Here is a 13625-nt window from a genome sequence, read left to right on the forward strand (position 1 = left end):
ACGGTACCCAAATATGCGATTGCTGTATAGAATGAATTTTAATTTTAAAAAATTATTTAACACGGAAATTAAGCTGTTTACATCTTCCGCCTGAGAACAGTCACCCGTTGCTACCCAACGCAGAAACACAGCCACTAACTAGCAAAGAGAGGACATTACCTAGCCAATATGATAAAGAAATAAATGATTATTTTGTTTACTTCTTTTGCACATTTATTTGAACATTTCCATCGATTGTACAAGCACTTTGAAACTGTCCAATCCCTAGTTCATCAGGCATTTACGCTGCGGGCATTCTCCCGGTCTGGCGCTGGTCTGTGTCTTCTAGGATATAATGCCAGCGAACTCTTGTTTTTATGTCCACTATAACAGACAATCTCCTTTGCTTTTAACCGAGCGTCTAACCCCTCTGATTGGAGAAAAAAGACATGCTGGTTTGCTATACATACTGTACCAGGAAGATGATTTCTTTCTATTCGAAACGTGTATTTTAAAAGTTTAAGAAGTAAAACGTACACAAAAAAAAAGCGTACACAGATTTCTAAACTGATCAGGATCGTTATCTTTGTCTTATCCATAATAATGTTCACCGCTCTGTCCAGCAAATTAATAATAAACTTTATTTTATACATCGTTTTAAACGAATAAGTAATTAGATTGCTCATAAACCTAATCACTTTTTCTACATAAATACCGGTGAAACCGGTTTAATTCATCACAGCCAGCACTCCCGCAGAGAGGGGGGTTGTACTCGTTAATGTCTTAGCCGGAACACATCATTATATCTCATTTTGTATTTCTATAAAAAAATCGTTTGCCCAACTTAACACTATTGTTGTTATTGTTTTTATCCTGTAAAGCACTTTGAGGAGCACAGCTTTCTCACCACTTAGATTACTTTTTGATACCACCCTTACACAAAGCAGAAACTTCTTGTATTTTCCGATGACATACAAGTGGAAATTTTAATCGTCTTTTTTCTGAACCAGGGAAAATCTGATCATGTTTCTCTATAACAATAATAAAAAACTTTATTTTACATATCACCTTTAAAAGTGGCATCTCAAAGCAATACACTAGATGTAAACCACAGATTACAAAGTAAATACCCAGACAAATGCAAATGTGTTTTTAATAAAATGCTTTTATTCATTCAGCAGAGAGAGAGCGTAAAACCTGGGCGTAACAGCTGTTCCTTTTTCTGATCACTCACTCTCTGGATAAACGTCTCACCTGTCCTGTTCTTTGTTTTCCTAATTTGCTGATTATGCCTTCTGCGATCCACTCCTGCCCTCACACCTAAAGAAGACTATTTTAAATTTCTTTGCGCGGTCCATTGTGCAATTAACCCTTGTATGTGCTGTCCTTAAGGTGATATCACATAAAGGTGATATGTAAAATAATGTTTTTTTATTATTGTTATAGAGAAACATGATCAGATTTTCCCTGGTTCAGAAAAAAAGATCTAAAGTATACTAGTTAAGAAAAATAAATCTAAACGGGGAGAAAGCTATGCTGAAAGTTTATTAAGATACTTAGAAGACAAAGATATCAATTTATGTTGCATTTGTCTGATTGTGAATCAAAAAACACATATTTAAACCCGCGTTTGCGATTTAAATCAATATAAATGTTTATATTGTAACGCCTAGGTGACTATTCATTGTTATTAAAATTACTTAAATTCGATCATGTTGTGATATTTAGAAATATACATTTGTTTGGTGCGAGTGAAGTTTTATTTAATCTCTGAGCCATACTGATTCTTATGGAAGCCAGTTTCCGCCAGGGAGTAAAAAAAAAACACACTATGGTATTCTCTCCGATGCAGTGCAGTTAAAAACATATCTCTGATGCTGTTCCTAAATGAATATCGTTTATGACCATCAGACGCTTCATGCTTCTTTTCTTTTTTCCAGTGGATTGAACAGGGAGACGCATTTCATGATGTACTTTTCACTGATGAAACAACAGTGGCTCTGGAACAGTTTTCAACCCTGTCGTTTTATAAAAAGGGGAGATATGTACGCGTTACTGAAGCTAAAAGTTTAGCCTTTGTCACTAATGTAACCACTAAATAAAGACATAGAAATCCCTACGTTACAGACTGTATATGGCTGGTATTGGTAGTTCAAAGAAAAAATACACACCAGTATTCCACTTTCTCCCTAAACATTTTAAGCATCAGAGTCTTACATGTGGTTATTTCGGAAACGTTTGTACGTACTCCTTCTGACCATGTTACTGTTTACTGTTACTGACCATATTAAGTTTAAGTGCCTGTGGGCACTTTTCCTGTCCGTGGGGGGTGGACCGTCTTTCATTAGAAGGTTAGTCTGTTCTACTCTGAGAATGTAGAGGGGGTGGAAAGTAATCCCGTGTCGCATTAACTAACCTCTTCAGTTTATTCCGCCAGACAGTACATGAATATAATTATATCGTTATTAATATGTTTAGATACGCAATTCCATATTATATTCCCTGTTAATCAAATTCTAAAAGTATGCATTTGTTAGATAACAAGCGAATTCACAAAAAAGGTTAAAAGACTATCACTTTTCACAAAGTATATAATCCTCATATAAGTCTAAATCCTAATATAAGTCTAAACAGTATCAGCTTTATTTACGGGTTGCAATTTAAAAAAAAGTCAAAAACCGCACTCAAAATGCAATTTAGAGCTTTCTGGCAAGAGGAGACACCCAAATTAATAATGTAACATGCCACTGTTTGTGCATGAACAAGGTTATACTTGTTCCCCGGCGGAACACATTCCATAAGAATCAGCGCTTTTATATATCGCCTTTAAAGGTGGCTTCTCAAAACGCTTTACAGGATAAAGACAACAATAACAGCAACAACAACAATATTGTATTTCATTGCACTTTGACAGATCGTCCTTAAATCAATTGTTGACTTTTCTCTCTTTACTACTGTACTTGTCTGGATTGACTGAGCTCCGCTCTGTACCACACAATGATCCCCCCAGAGTCTCTGCCCCGGGTGATTTGGGTTTTTTTGACAGAGGGTAAAAAACTCTCTCTCTCGCTTGCCCTCCCCCCCCGTGTATTGTCTGTTTTTTTTGTGCTGTCCTTTGACAAAACAAGGCTCGCCAGATAATGTGAATCGAAACCTGTTTTTCTAGCTTTTAAAGTCGTGCGATGTGTAAGCGGGAACACATCATTATATCTTACATATGAAAAATACATAATATAGCTCCCAAAAAAACGCAAACGTGTTTTTAATAAGATGCTTTTATTCACTCGTAATCCGACAATTTCAGGAAGACTAAGGAAGGACTAAGGGAATTGTCATCTGTTGTTGAAGCTCTGTGAGCTCGGTGACTTTGAGACCACTTGTTATCCCAGGTTGTTTGAACCGCCACAATTCAAATAGAGAAAAAAGAGCTGACTGACAAGATTTAAGATGTGGCTGTCAATGTTGGATGAAAAAAAACACACTGCCCGACGTTTGTTGCATTGCTTGAAAAATAACTTTATTTTGAGAGACTGGATAAGTAATTCAAGTGTTTTTTTTAACTTCCTGAAAAACAACTAATAATTTTAATAATAGGGAATATAATATAAAAATATAGTACTAAAAATAAGATACACTCTACAGACATTCACAACAGCGACTGTCAGAAGATAGGACACAGCGGCTCAGACACCTGCTGAATGGAAAGGGGCACTTTAATGTTCTGTATGGCTAATACTAAAGCCAATACTTTAATATTCTTTTCTGTATGTTTAACAATAGTGGATACTGGCCTAATTCGGCCCTGCTCCCGTTGTTAGGTGTTAATGTGTTGTTGTTAAGTGTGAATTTGTACCTGTTTCCCTGAGGTCTGGCTTTTTTTCTGGAAAACCATAACTCTGGTCTTGTCCAGATTGACTGTCAGCGCCCAGGTCTGACAGTGCTGCTCCAGCAGTGCCAGGTTCTGCCGCAGCCTCTGTTCTGTGGGCGACAGCAGGACCAGGTCGTCTGCAAAGAGCAGGAACTCGATTTCTGTAATTAATGCAGATCAGTAAATCAAGGGACAAAACAATTATTGCGCCCGGGTCCTCAATGGGCTTTGACGTGCTAATGCGTTGGTTTATCAGTCCGGGTGTGGCAGTGTTTTTTATTATTGTTATAGAGAAACATGATCAGATTTTCCCCGGTTCAGAAAAAAAGATCTAAAGTATACTAGTTTGTCACTCTTCTCATCCCCTCTTTGCTAAATGGCTTTTGAATAGAGTCACATGAAGAGAGAGGTGAAACAGCCCTAAACAGCCCTGTCGCAGTACACAAATATAATTATATCTTATTAATTTCTTTAGATACGCGATTCTTTTAATACAGTCTTTGCTGTGCTCTTGGGGATCCTTGTGATATTTCGAGCTCTGGTTGAATGATAATTGTCGCAGTTTAAATAATTTTCGTAGTTAGAAATTATGAAACGCTCTGTTAAAAGCAAGGGAGTTTTTATGTCCGTTGCAGTAAAAGAAAATGCCTGACAAAGTAGGGCTTGGACAGATTCCAAGTGCATTTTTGCAATTTACGTTGCATTGTCCATTGTGCTGGTGTAATACAGTTTAAAATAATCTAATAATAATCAAAGTCTAAACAGTATCAGCTTTATTTATGGGTTGCAATTTAAAAAAAGCCAAAAACCGCACTCAAAATGCAATTTAGAGCTTTCTGGCAAGAGGAGAGACCCAAATTAATAATGTAACATGCCACTGTTTGCGCATGAACAAGGTTTTACTGCTATTTCCTTAGATACGCGATTAAAAAAAAAATTTTTTTGAATCCCCGGCGGAACACATTCCATAAGAATCAGCGCTTTTATATATCGCCTTTAAAGGTGGCTTCTCAAAACGCCGTACAGGTTAAAAACAGCAATAACAGCAACAACAACAATATTGTATTTCATTGCACTTTGAAAACCAAGTAATAACTATATGTGCAAACGTTTTATGATATGTCGCTGTTGTGAATGTCTGTGGAGTGTATCTTATTTGCCTGTCTGTCCTGGCTCTCTCGCTCGCCCTCCCCCCCTCTCTCCCTCAATTCAATTCAATTCAATTCAAGGTGCTTTATTAGCATAACAGATGGGTACAATCAGTGTTGGGTATTTACTTTGCTTTGAGATGCCACTTTTAAAGGTGATATATAAAATCAAGGCTTTAACTTGCTTTAACTCCGCAAGTCTGAGTTCTCGTGTCTGTCCTATCCGAACTCGAAAGTATTACAATATGTATCTTTATAGCAGATGGTGTACAGCTTTTTAGTATAGATTACACTTTTCTAAAATGTATTTAAAAAATAAAAACGATTACAATCTAATCTTTCCACGTTTGATCCCAAGATTCCAAGAAAAATAAATCTAAACGAGAAAGCTATGCTGAAAGTTTATTAAGATACTTAGAAGACAGAGATACAGTATCAATTTATGTTGCATTTGTCTGATTGTGAATCAAAAAACACATATATTTAAACCCGCGTTTGCGATTTAAATCAAAACGCGATTTAAATCAATATAGTTTATATTGTAACGCCTAGGTGACTATTCATTGTTATCAAAATGACTTAAATTCGATCATGTTGTGATATTTAGAAATATAAATTTGTTTGGTGCGAGTGAGGTTTTATTTAATCTCTGACTCAGGGAAACGTTTCATTTTTTCAAAGAAATGTTTGTTAAAGGAAATTCATGGCTCCAGCGGGATTCGATCACAGACCGTGTGACGTGGGAGTCGGGAACCTAACCCACTGCGCCACCGGCAAGGTCACATGCAGGGTGCTGAAAAAGCACTACAGAAACATTATCAACAGACAATGTACAGCGTGTACTATTCTTGTATTGCGGTACATGAATATAATTATATCGTTATTCATTTCTTTAGATACGCGATTCCATATTATATTCCCTTTTAATCAAATTTTAAAAGTATGCTTGTTGACTCCGGTATCACATTAGTTAAAGACTTCGATGCTTAAAATGTTTAGGGAGAAATGGAATACTGGTGTGTATGTTTTCTTTAAAGTACCGAGACCAGCCATATACTGTATGTTTATGTTCCAAAATTAATATCGTTTATGGCCTTCACACGCGTTGCAGTATGCTCCTATTCTTTTTATGCTCAGGCACTAAGATTTCCCTTCAGTGGTAAAATTCCATATAATTATTCAATACTTAAACGGGCACAGTTAAGACATTAAATATACATATACATACTGTATACAGTACAGTTTGCATACGGTAATATGTTTATGTTCCTAAATCAATCTCTTTTATGAGCATGTGAAAGGCATGGTGAATCGATTCTCAAAAATTACTGTACTTTGCATGATTGGAAACAAATGCGTGATTGCGAAATGCTGTGGTGTTACTTTTACAAAGACGGTCAATGAAAAAAAGAATGTGGACCAGGGCAATACTTTGAGTTTACAGCTTGTCCAAGGTCATTCATTATTAATACTATTAGTAATATCTTCGTTAAAGACTTTCATGGCGACAGCTCAAACATGAGAGGTTGAGCTTTATTAGCTCCACCTTGCGGAAATTCCGGATACTATTATTTTGCTTGCGGTATTATAGGAGAATTTACGGTAACTCGCGGTAGACTGCGTAAAGCACACCACAAAATAATGCGGTATCGCCCGCGCATTTTGAATGGTTCATCTGTAGGTGACAAAGTTAAGGCAATAGGATAGCACTCCACATGTGTAATGATTGAGCTGCAGACCAAGGCCTTGGAGAATTAGCAAATTTTGCCTGGCTGTAATTGCAGATGAGTCTGTTTATTCACACTTTAGTGCCAGGAATGACCAAGGAACCCCTTCAATCTTCTAAAAAAAAACCTCAAATATGCAATATAAAAACTCACAGACAATAGTGATTTATAAATTTCATATGTCTAAGAACTTTATGAAGACTGAGACACAAGAAGCAGCAATTTCAGATGTTTGCAAATAGTCAACAAGGAAACAAAAGATTTTTACTCAAAACTATAATAGCCAAACTTTATGTCTTGTCTGTGTTGTCCAAGAGACTCAGAAGGATCACCTTCCAATATTTGCAGTAAAAAAAAACATGCAAAGACTTTTTTTCCTTGCAGACAATATTTGCAAACCTTATATTTCTTTGTTTCCAATGAGACTCAAAAAGACAATTTTCTTATATTCACAATATACATTTCTCATTCTCATATATACAGATAACTTTTGATATAAACATCAATAACAACTTTAGAACTAATAATAGCAAAGGTCTGGATTGTATAAATAAAAATACTCACAAATCCAGCAGTGGATCCAGTCCTTCATCAAAGGCATCTTCAGAAAAGGAATTCGCACTGACCAGACCTGACTGCGTATCTGACTCTTCTCCCGAATTTCCCCCGATACATCTCTTCAAGTACCTGAGCAACCGTCGTCTTTTTCGCTTTTTTCGGTGTCCTGCTTGCCATTTTTAATTTTTTTTGGCTAAACCCAAAAAAAGAAAAGGGAAGATGCGCTCCTTTTGGTTTGGTTTCAGACTGCTCCAACTTATCATTGGGCAGCTTTAGACCCACCCTAAATTTCTAGTGGTCAAAATTCACTGATTGACAACCTTTTCCACAAATCAAAGCAGCAAAAAGACATAGAGAAACTGTTTCATTATTTGGAAGCTACAAGATTTGACAGCTCTTGAGGGATGTATCTTTTACAAAAACTTAATGGCTGGACGGTCAAGTCGTGGATTCCTTTATTTTTTAACAGTAAGAATAATAGTTTTTGATATTTTGGCAAGATTCAGCTTTTTAATTATGTTTTCATTGTAAAAAAGTAGAATGCACAACAAATTTATTTATTTGAGCGCATTTTGTATGGTGTGGCACCCAGGAAAATATTTTTTTATGTACATATTCCACAGTCACATTTGGATTTGAAATACATTTGAAATTTGAATTTTAGATTGTCCTTTCATATGCTATAAGGTTTGTAGAGTTTTGTTTTGATTTTGCAGGTAAAAATGTATGATATTGACATGCTGTGCAGGCCGGGTGTTTTTATTGGGGTTCGTGCTAGTTCATTAATTTATTGGTTTATTGCACAATAGTGTCACAGCTGTGGAAACAAACTTTATGGTTTTGTTGTGATGATATTGGAGAATACTTGCATGTAAGAAAATTTGTGGAGAGGTTTAAAAACAATGTTGTTTATCTTAAGGAAACATTAACTTAAGGCTGGTAGATGCGGGGTGGTCGCAAGGCACTAAGAGTTTGTTCAATAAATGTTGTTCGTTAAATAAAACTGACTTTATTATGACTAAAATGAAGATCAGATCACATTTTAGAAGCCATTCATGCATAAATCCAGATAATTCCAAAGGGTTCAAAAGCCTTCTCTAAACTGCATACTTACAAATCCAGCAGTGGGTCCAGTCCATCATTGAATACGTCTTCCGAGAACGAATCCGCACTCTCCAGTCCTGAGAGCCCGTCATCTGACTCTGCTCCTGAATCCCCTTGAGAAATTCCTTCTATGACTTCTGGAACACTAAACATTTTTCTCTTTTGCCCCTTCTGGGCTTTACCTGTGTGGTGTCAAAGCGGGAAAGTCAAGTCAATAATGACATATTGAAAAGATGTAAACAATAAAACAGTTCTCAAAAGATCGAGAAAACAAGCTCTCAACTTTAAGTACCAACACCACAGCAGTACCTGAGCTCCTTTAGTCATTTAACTAACCAAAAGTATTCCCATGTTAGTCTAAAGCTTACGGTTTTTATCTCCAAATGATCTCAAACGATCAAAAAATAATACACAATCCAATATTCATTCTTGTCAGATTGTCCACAAAGTTCAAAAGCACCAGGGTTCTTTCCTTTGTTTTCATACGGTTGTTGTGCCAAAAAAAGGCATCAGCTGAGAGCTTGTGTTTTAAAAGTTGTCTTTATTTCATATGCATATGGAAGTCTTGTGTCCCAACGAGACAACACACAAACTCTCAGCTGCTGCTCTTTATTTTTGCACAACAATTTTGGCCCTGCTCGCAGAAAACTTTTTGACTAAAATGTGACAAAACCTAATTTTATTTTAGTCCACTGAAAGTAAGACTAATTATAGTCCAAATGCATTCAGTCAACTAGAATACATTAAATGTGTTCAAGTAGGTAGCTGTGTCAGTATGCGTAGGCCGCAAAGAAACAAGTTTGATTAAATGAAAGTGATTAGAAAGTGACTATGACCAATAAGTCTCTATAATTGACATAACTAAGACTATGACTAAATCAAAAACTGCAGACTAGATTAACACTGAAAGACAGTCTGTGCATTTTCACAGAACATGGTTTTAGTATTATCACTACCGGGCTGTAATCTTTGTTGTTGTCTTTCATTTACCAGTTCCTACCAGTACTGACCTTTCTTTGTGTGCTGTAACCGAGTACTGTTGTCTTCACCAGGTACATCATTCTCCTTCTCTGCATGGAGAATCAACTGGAGCTCCATGTTCTGCTCTGTTACTTTAAACTCATTCACTTCTTCTTTGATCTCTTGCGCAGAGACATAATTCAGTTCATTACAATTTTCAGTAATATTTACAGAGTCCAGATTATCAATCTTCTCTGTAAATTTCTTAGATACTAAGGGATTATTCAATTGTTTAAACCACTTCTGCGATGACAGTCTCTTCACTTTAACAGAACATGGCCTTGATATTATCAAACCTTGTAGTTGTCGCTGTTGTTCCTCCCTGTACTGACTCTTCTCTGTGTGCTGCTCAGTGATGTTCTCTTCACCAGTCTGCTGCTCTTCTGTATATACCAACTGGAGCTTCATATTCTGCTCTGTAAGATTAATGTCATTCGGTTCTGCTTTAAGCTCTTGTACAGACACAGACTCCAGTTTATCACAACTTTCAGTAATGTTGTTAGAGACCAGATTAATCTTCTCTGTAAAATCATCAGACACTAAGAGCTCAGGTGTCTCACTCTCAGGCTCTGTCTTTAGCATATGCACAGAGTCCAGATCCTCGACACTCTGTCTGCTCTCTGTGTGCTGTTCACTGAGTTTCTCTTTCCCTTTTGCAGCAGTGAGCTCTGTCAGAATGGAGCCCCACTTCTCCTCACTGTGCTGCTGTTCAAGAGGAGCCCCTTCCCAAGCATCAGGGAGATCACTGGCCTCTGACCCTGCAAACACAGGACAAGAGAACATGACTTTTAACATGGGCTGAGAGTAGTGCTCAGAAGGAAATAATACTCACACAAAAGAAGATTAAAATTTAAATTAGAGCAAAGAAATCAAAGCTCATTTTCAGACATGATACATACCACAAAGTCAAACACACTTAAGCTGTCTGAACACAGATAACATCAGTGAAAGGAACTGAAAGTAATAATAATAAAATAAAATAAAAAAACGATTTAATCCAAGTCTCTGTCCTGGTAGGTTCTGAATCCAATAGATCCAATAGAGAGAGGGGGTTAATACAAACACACTGACTAGACACTACATTACATTAACACTTCACTGAGAGAGAGGTTAAACACAATATCCGATCACATTAAGAGCACAAAGGGGAAAGAAAGGAGGAAAAGACAAGGAGAAGCAGAGAGAAGAGAGAGGAGTCAGGAGGAGTTGGGACTTGAAGTTTGCGCCAAGTGAGAGCTCCTACTTCATGATCATCCAAAACAAACCAGACTGGAGCTAAGTATTTGAATCTTGCTAGAGAGAGCATGTTATTCTGTGTTTTTAGGGAACTTCAGGTTTCTGGCTAAAGGATACCTCAGTTAGAAAGATCTTTCCTATTTAGGGTGCATTTTTATGGAAAGGGATATAGGCTCCCATTAGGGCTGGGCGATAATTCTATAACGATAATTATCGCGATATAATTTTCCTCGATATAATATTAACAAAAGTTTGATAAATGTTCGATATATATATTTATGCTTTGTGCATGATATGCGCATGCCCACAAAATACTGCGCGAGTGCGTGTGTGTGTTGCAGACCGGGCAGCTAACGTGGTGTTGTTTACCCTCACGGTGGTGGCTGACAGGATTGTAGTTAGAGTGGAGAAATGAGCGACACTGAAGCAAATGTAGTGCTGCCAACGACAAGCTCGAAGGACAATGACATCGTCGACAGAAAAGGTCATTCAACTTCGGTAATTTGGAGATGTTTTGGCTTTTTACGATCAGACACAAAACAGAGCACTTTAAACTTTGCAGTCTGTCTGAGCCATCTTCTATGTGTGTTTTATCACACTGCAGTATTTAATTTTTCTATTAAGATATTTATTTAGTAAATTTTACTCATGCATATTTTGACATAAAAAAGACTTGAATACTCTCTACCTCAGATTTGTTTAATGTTTCTGCTGTTTGGCAAGTGTTTGTTGTGTTCTTAAAATAAAGAGTTGTTTAATTTACCAATTAACTGTCTGGTTTCTCCAACTTTCACTCAGGAGAAAAAATCTGCCTTTAAACTTGAAAGAAATAATGATATGACATTTATCGTGATAATTATCGATATCGACCGATATGAAATTTTTTATCGTGATAATGTTTTTGGCCATATCGCCCAGCCCTAGCTCCCATTTCTTGTGGCATCCAGGGTGCAGGGGGAGATTTAACTGCAGGTTGCATTGCATTTAGTTAGAAGGCAGCTTCTCTCTTGTGTGGCCTCCGTATGCATATTAAGAGCATTTAATATTAAGCATATTAAATGCTTAGTTGCAGTCAGGTGTTTTCGGTGTGACCAGAATGTTAGGCTTCTGAAACGCCTTGTTTGTAAATACTGTACATACTGTAACTTGCATGTTGCATGTTTTGTTGTGTGTAGTTTGTGGCTTGTCATTGTTATAAATATTTGTTTAAATACACGTGTGGATTATGACTCCTCTCACCAAAGCTGTGCCAGAGAAAATATTCACATGCCTCTAATCATACCAGCTGCTCAGGTATATTGCTAGAAAATACTTACTAGTTGAGGGTTTTGAACGTTTATTTTACTTGTTGACTTAACCGCTCGGTCAATTCCTGATTTTCACTATTTTCGAAACAATACAGACACACTTACTGGACACTACAATACATTAACACTGCACTGAGAGAAAGGGATTAATACAGACACACTGACTGATTGGACACTACAGTATATTTACATTACACAGAGAGAGAGGGGGGTTAAATGCAGGACTGTACTCTTGAAACCTATTTATATAAATGTTATATGCGTAATCACAAGTAAAAATATAAAAATCTAAACAAATATAACGTAAATACCATATATAATATATATATATAGTCTAATGACGTCGGATTATACACTGATTCTGCAACTGTTGAATCTGAACGAGTTGTTTCTAGCACCATAACCGGACAACAGTTCAGTTTTCAGTAAAGAATCCTGTTGCTATATCACACAAGTCTTTCTCACTTCACTCTGCATCTCTCGACTATATTCTCACCTGTGACGAAGTTAAAGACACCTTTTTAAACACACACACTGACTTCACACAAGTCACTGCACTGACCTGACAGCTTCCGTTTCGTGTCCGTTTCTTTTATTTCTGCAGCGACTTCACGGGGAAGCGTGTGTCCAGCATGATCTGTCTGTCCCAGATCTCCTCCTGCTCCCGACTCCTTCTCCCACAGCTGTAATCTCCACTTCAGGCTTTCGTTTTCCTTCTTCAGAAGCGCCATTTCACTCCCGAAACTGCCCTCCACACACTGTGTGATTTTAAATACGGCCCGCCTCACCAGAATCTGGGAGATGCTGTGGAGTTTGATTTGAAACTCGTCCTCAGACTCACACATTTTGTTTCGGAAAACTTCTGAAACTTCATACACGATCGATTTGAGTAAAATCTCCATGAAAGAATGAAGCTGGGTTTGCAGATTTAACAAGGACTCCGCCATCCTTCTTCAGAGTCGGTCAGAAGCAAACGCTTGCGGAGTTTAAACACAAGAACTTTCTTCTTTTTTTTATCAACACAACCGGCAAGACGTCATTAGGTCAGGTACACGAGGAAAAAGTATTTATTTTAAAACCTAAATTACTTTCTTCTTTATGATTTGGCTAAGGCAACCGAGTCATTTACTACCATGTGGGTAAAATATCCGCGCAGCATGATGACGTAATTCGTTAGTGCTGCCGCGGCTTCAAAAAGAGCGAGTTTCTGCAACAAGCTATAAACCTCACTGCACCTGCTCTGCTAGTGCCACCTAACCAAGAAGACTGAATCACCTGTTAGTTACGCTGATCGTGTGTGTGAATTTCGTGCAATTGAAAATTAATTTCCACGTTTTACTTACAGGACATAATAACTGAATAATGCAAGAGTTCATGTAAAACTATTCTTAAATCGAAGCACGCATCTCTCATTATCTGCTCCCCTCAATTTTGTGATAATAAAACGTCAAATACAATCTCTTGAATAAACGCTACTGAGCGCAGTTCGGGATCAGATAAGACACCGAAATTAGAACCATGCGGGGCCGGTGTCGTATCGAATTCAGTATATTGTGGAAATCGCTATCCCCTTTCAAAATGCGCATGTGCGTGCAGTGGAAATCAGAGGTATAATTTGTCTGCCTGCTCGTGCACATTTCGTATGGTCTGTAGGAAACGCAATTTTAAATTTCAGGTT

At 37.3% G+C, this 13625-nt stretch overlaps 1 protein-coding gene across 1 annotated transcript; it reads right to left on the reverse strand.

Moving 5' to 3' along the window:
• Positions 1–9380: 9380 nt before the first annotated feature.
• On the reverse strand, positions 9381–13086 carry LOC148817385 (uncharacterized). The gene is made up of 2 exons (XM_088938010.1): positions 12510–13086; positions 9381–10162 (listed from the first exon to the last, which is right to left on the reverse strand). Exons 1-2 carry the CDS (start codon positions 12892–12894, stop codon positions 9381–9383), a joined length of 1167 nt encoding a protein of 388 aa, XP_088794136.1. The 5' UTR covers positions 12895–13086.
• Between the last annotated feature and the right edge of the window lie 539 nt (positions 13087–13625).

Source organism: Atractosteus spatula, chromosome 20 (genome assembly GCF_055471065.1).
Source record: "Atractosteus spatula isolate fAtrSpa1 chromosome 20, fAtrSpa1.hap1, whole genome shotgun sequence".
Taxonomy (NCBI): domain Eukaryota; kingdom Metazoa; phylum Chordata; class Actinopteri; order Semionotiformes; family Lepisosteidae; genus Atractosteus; species Atractosteus spatula.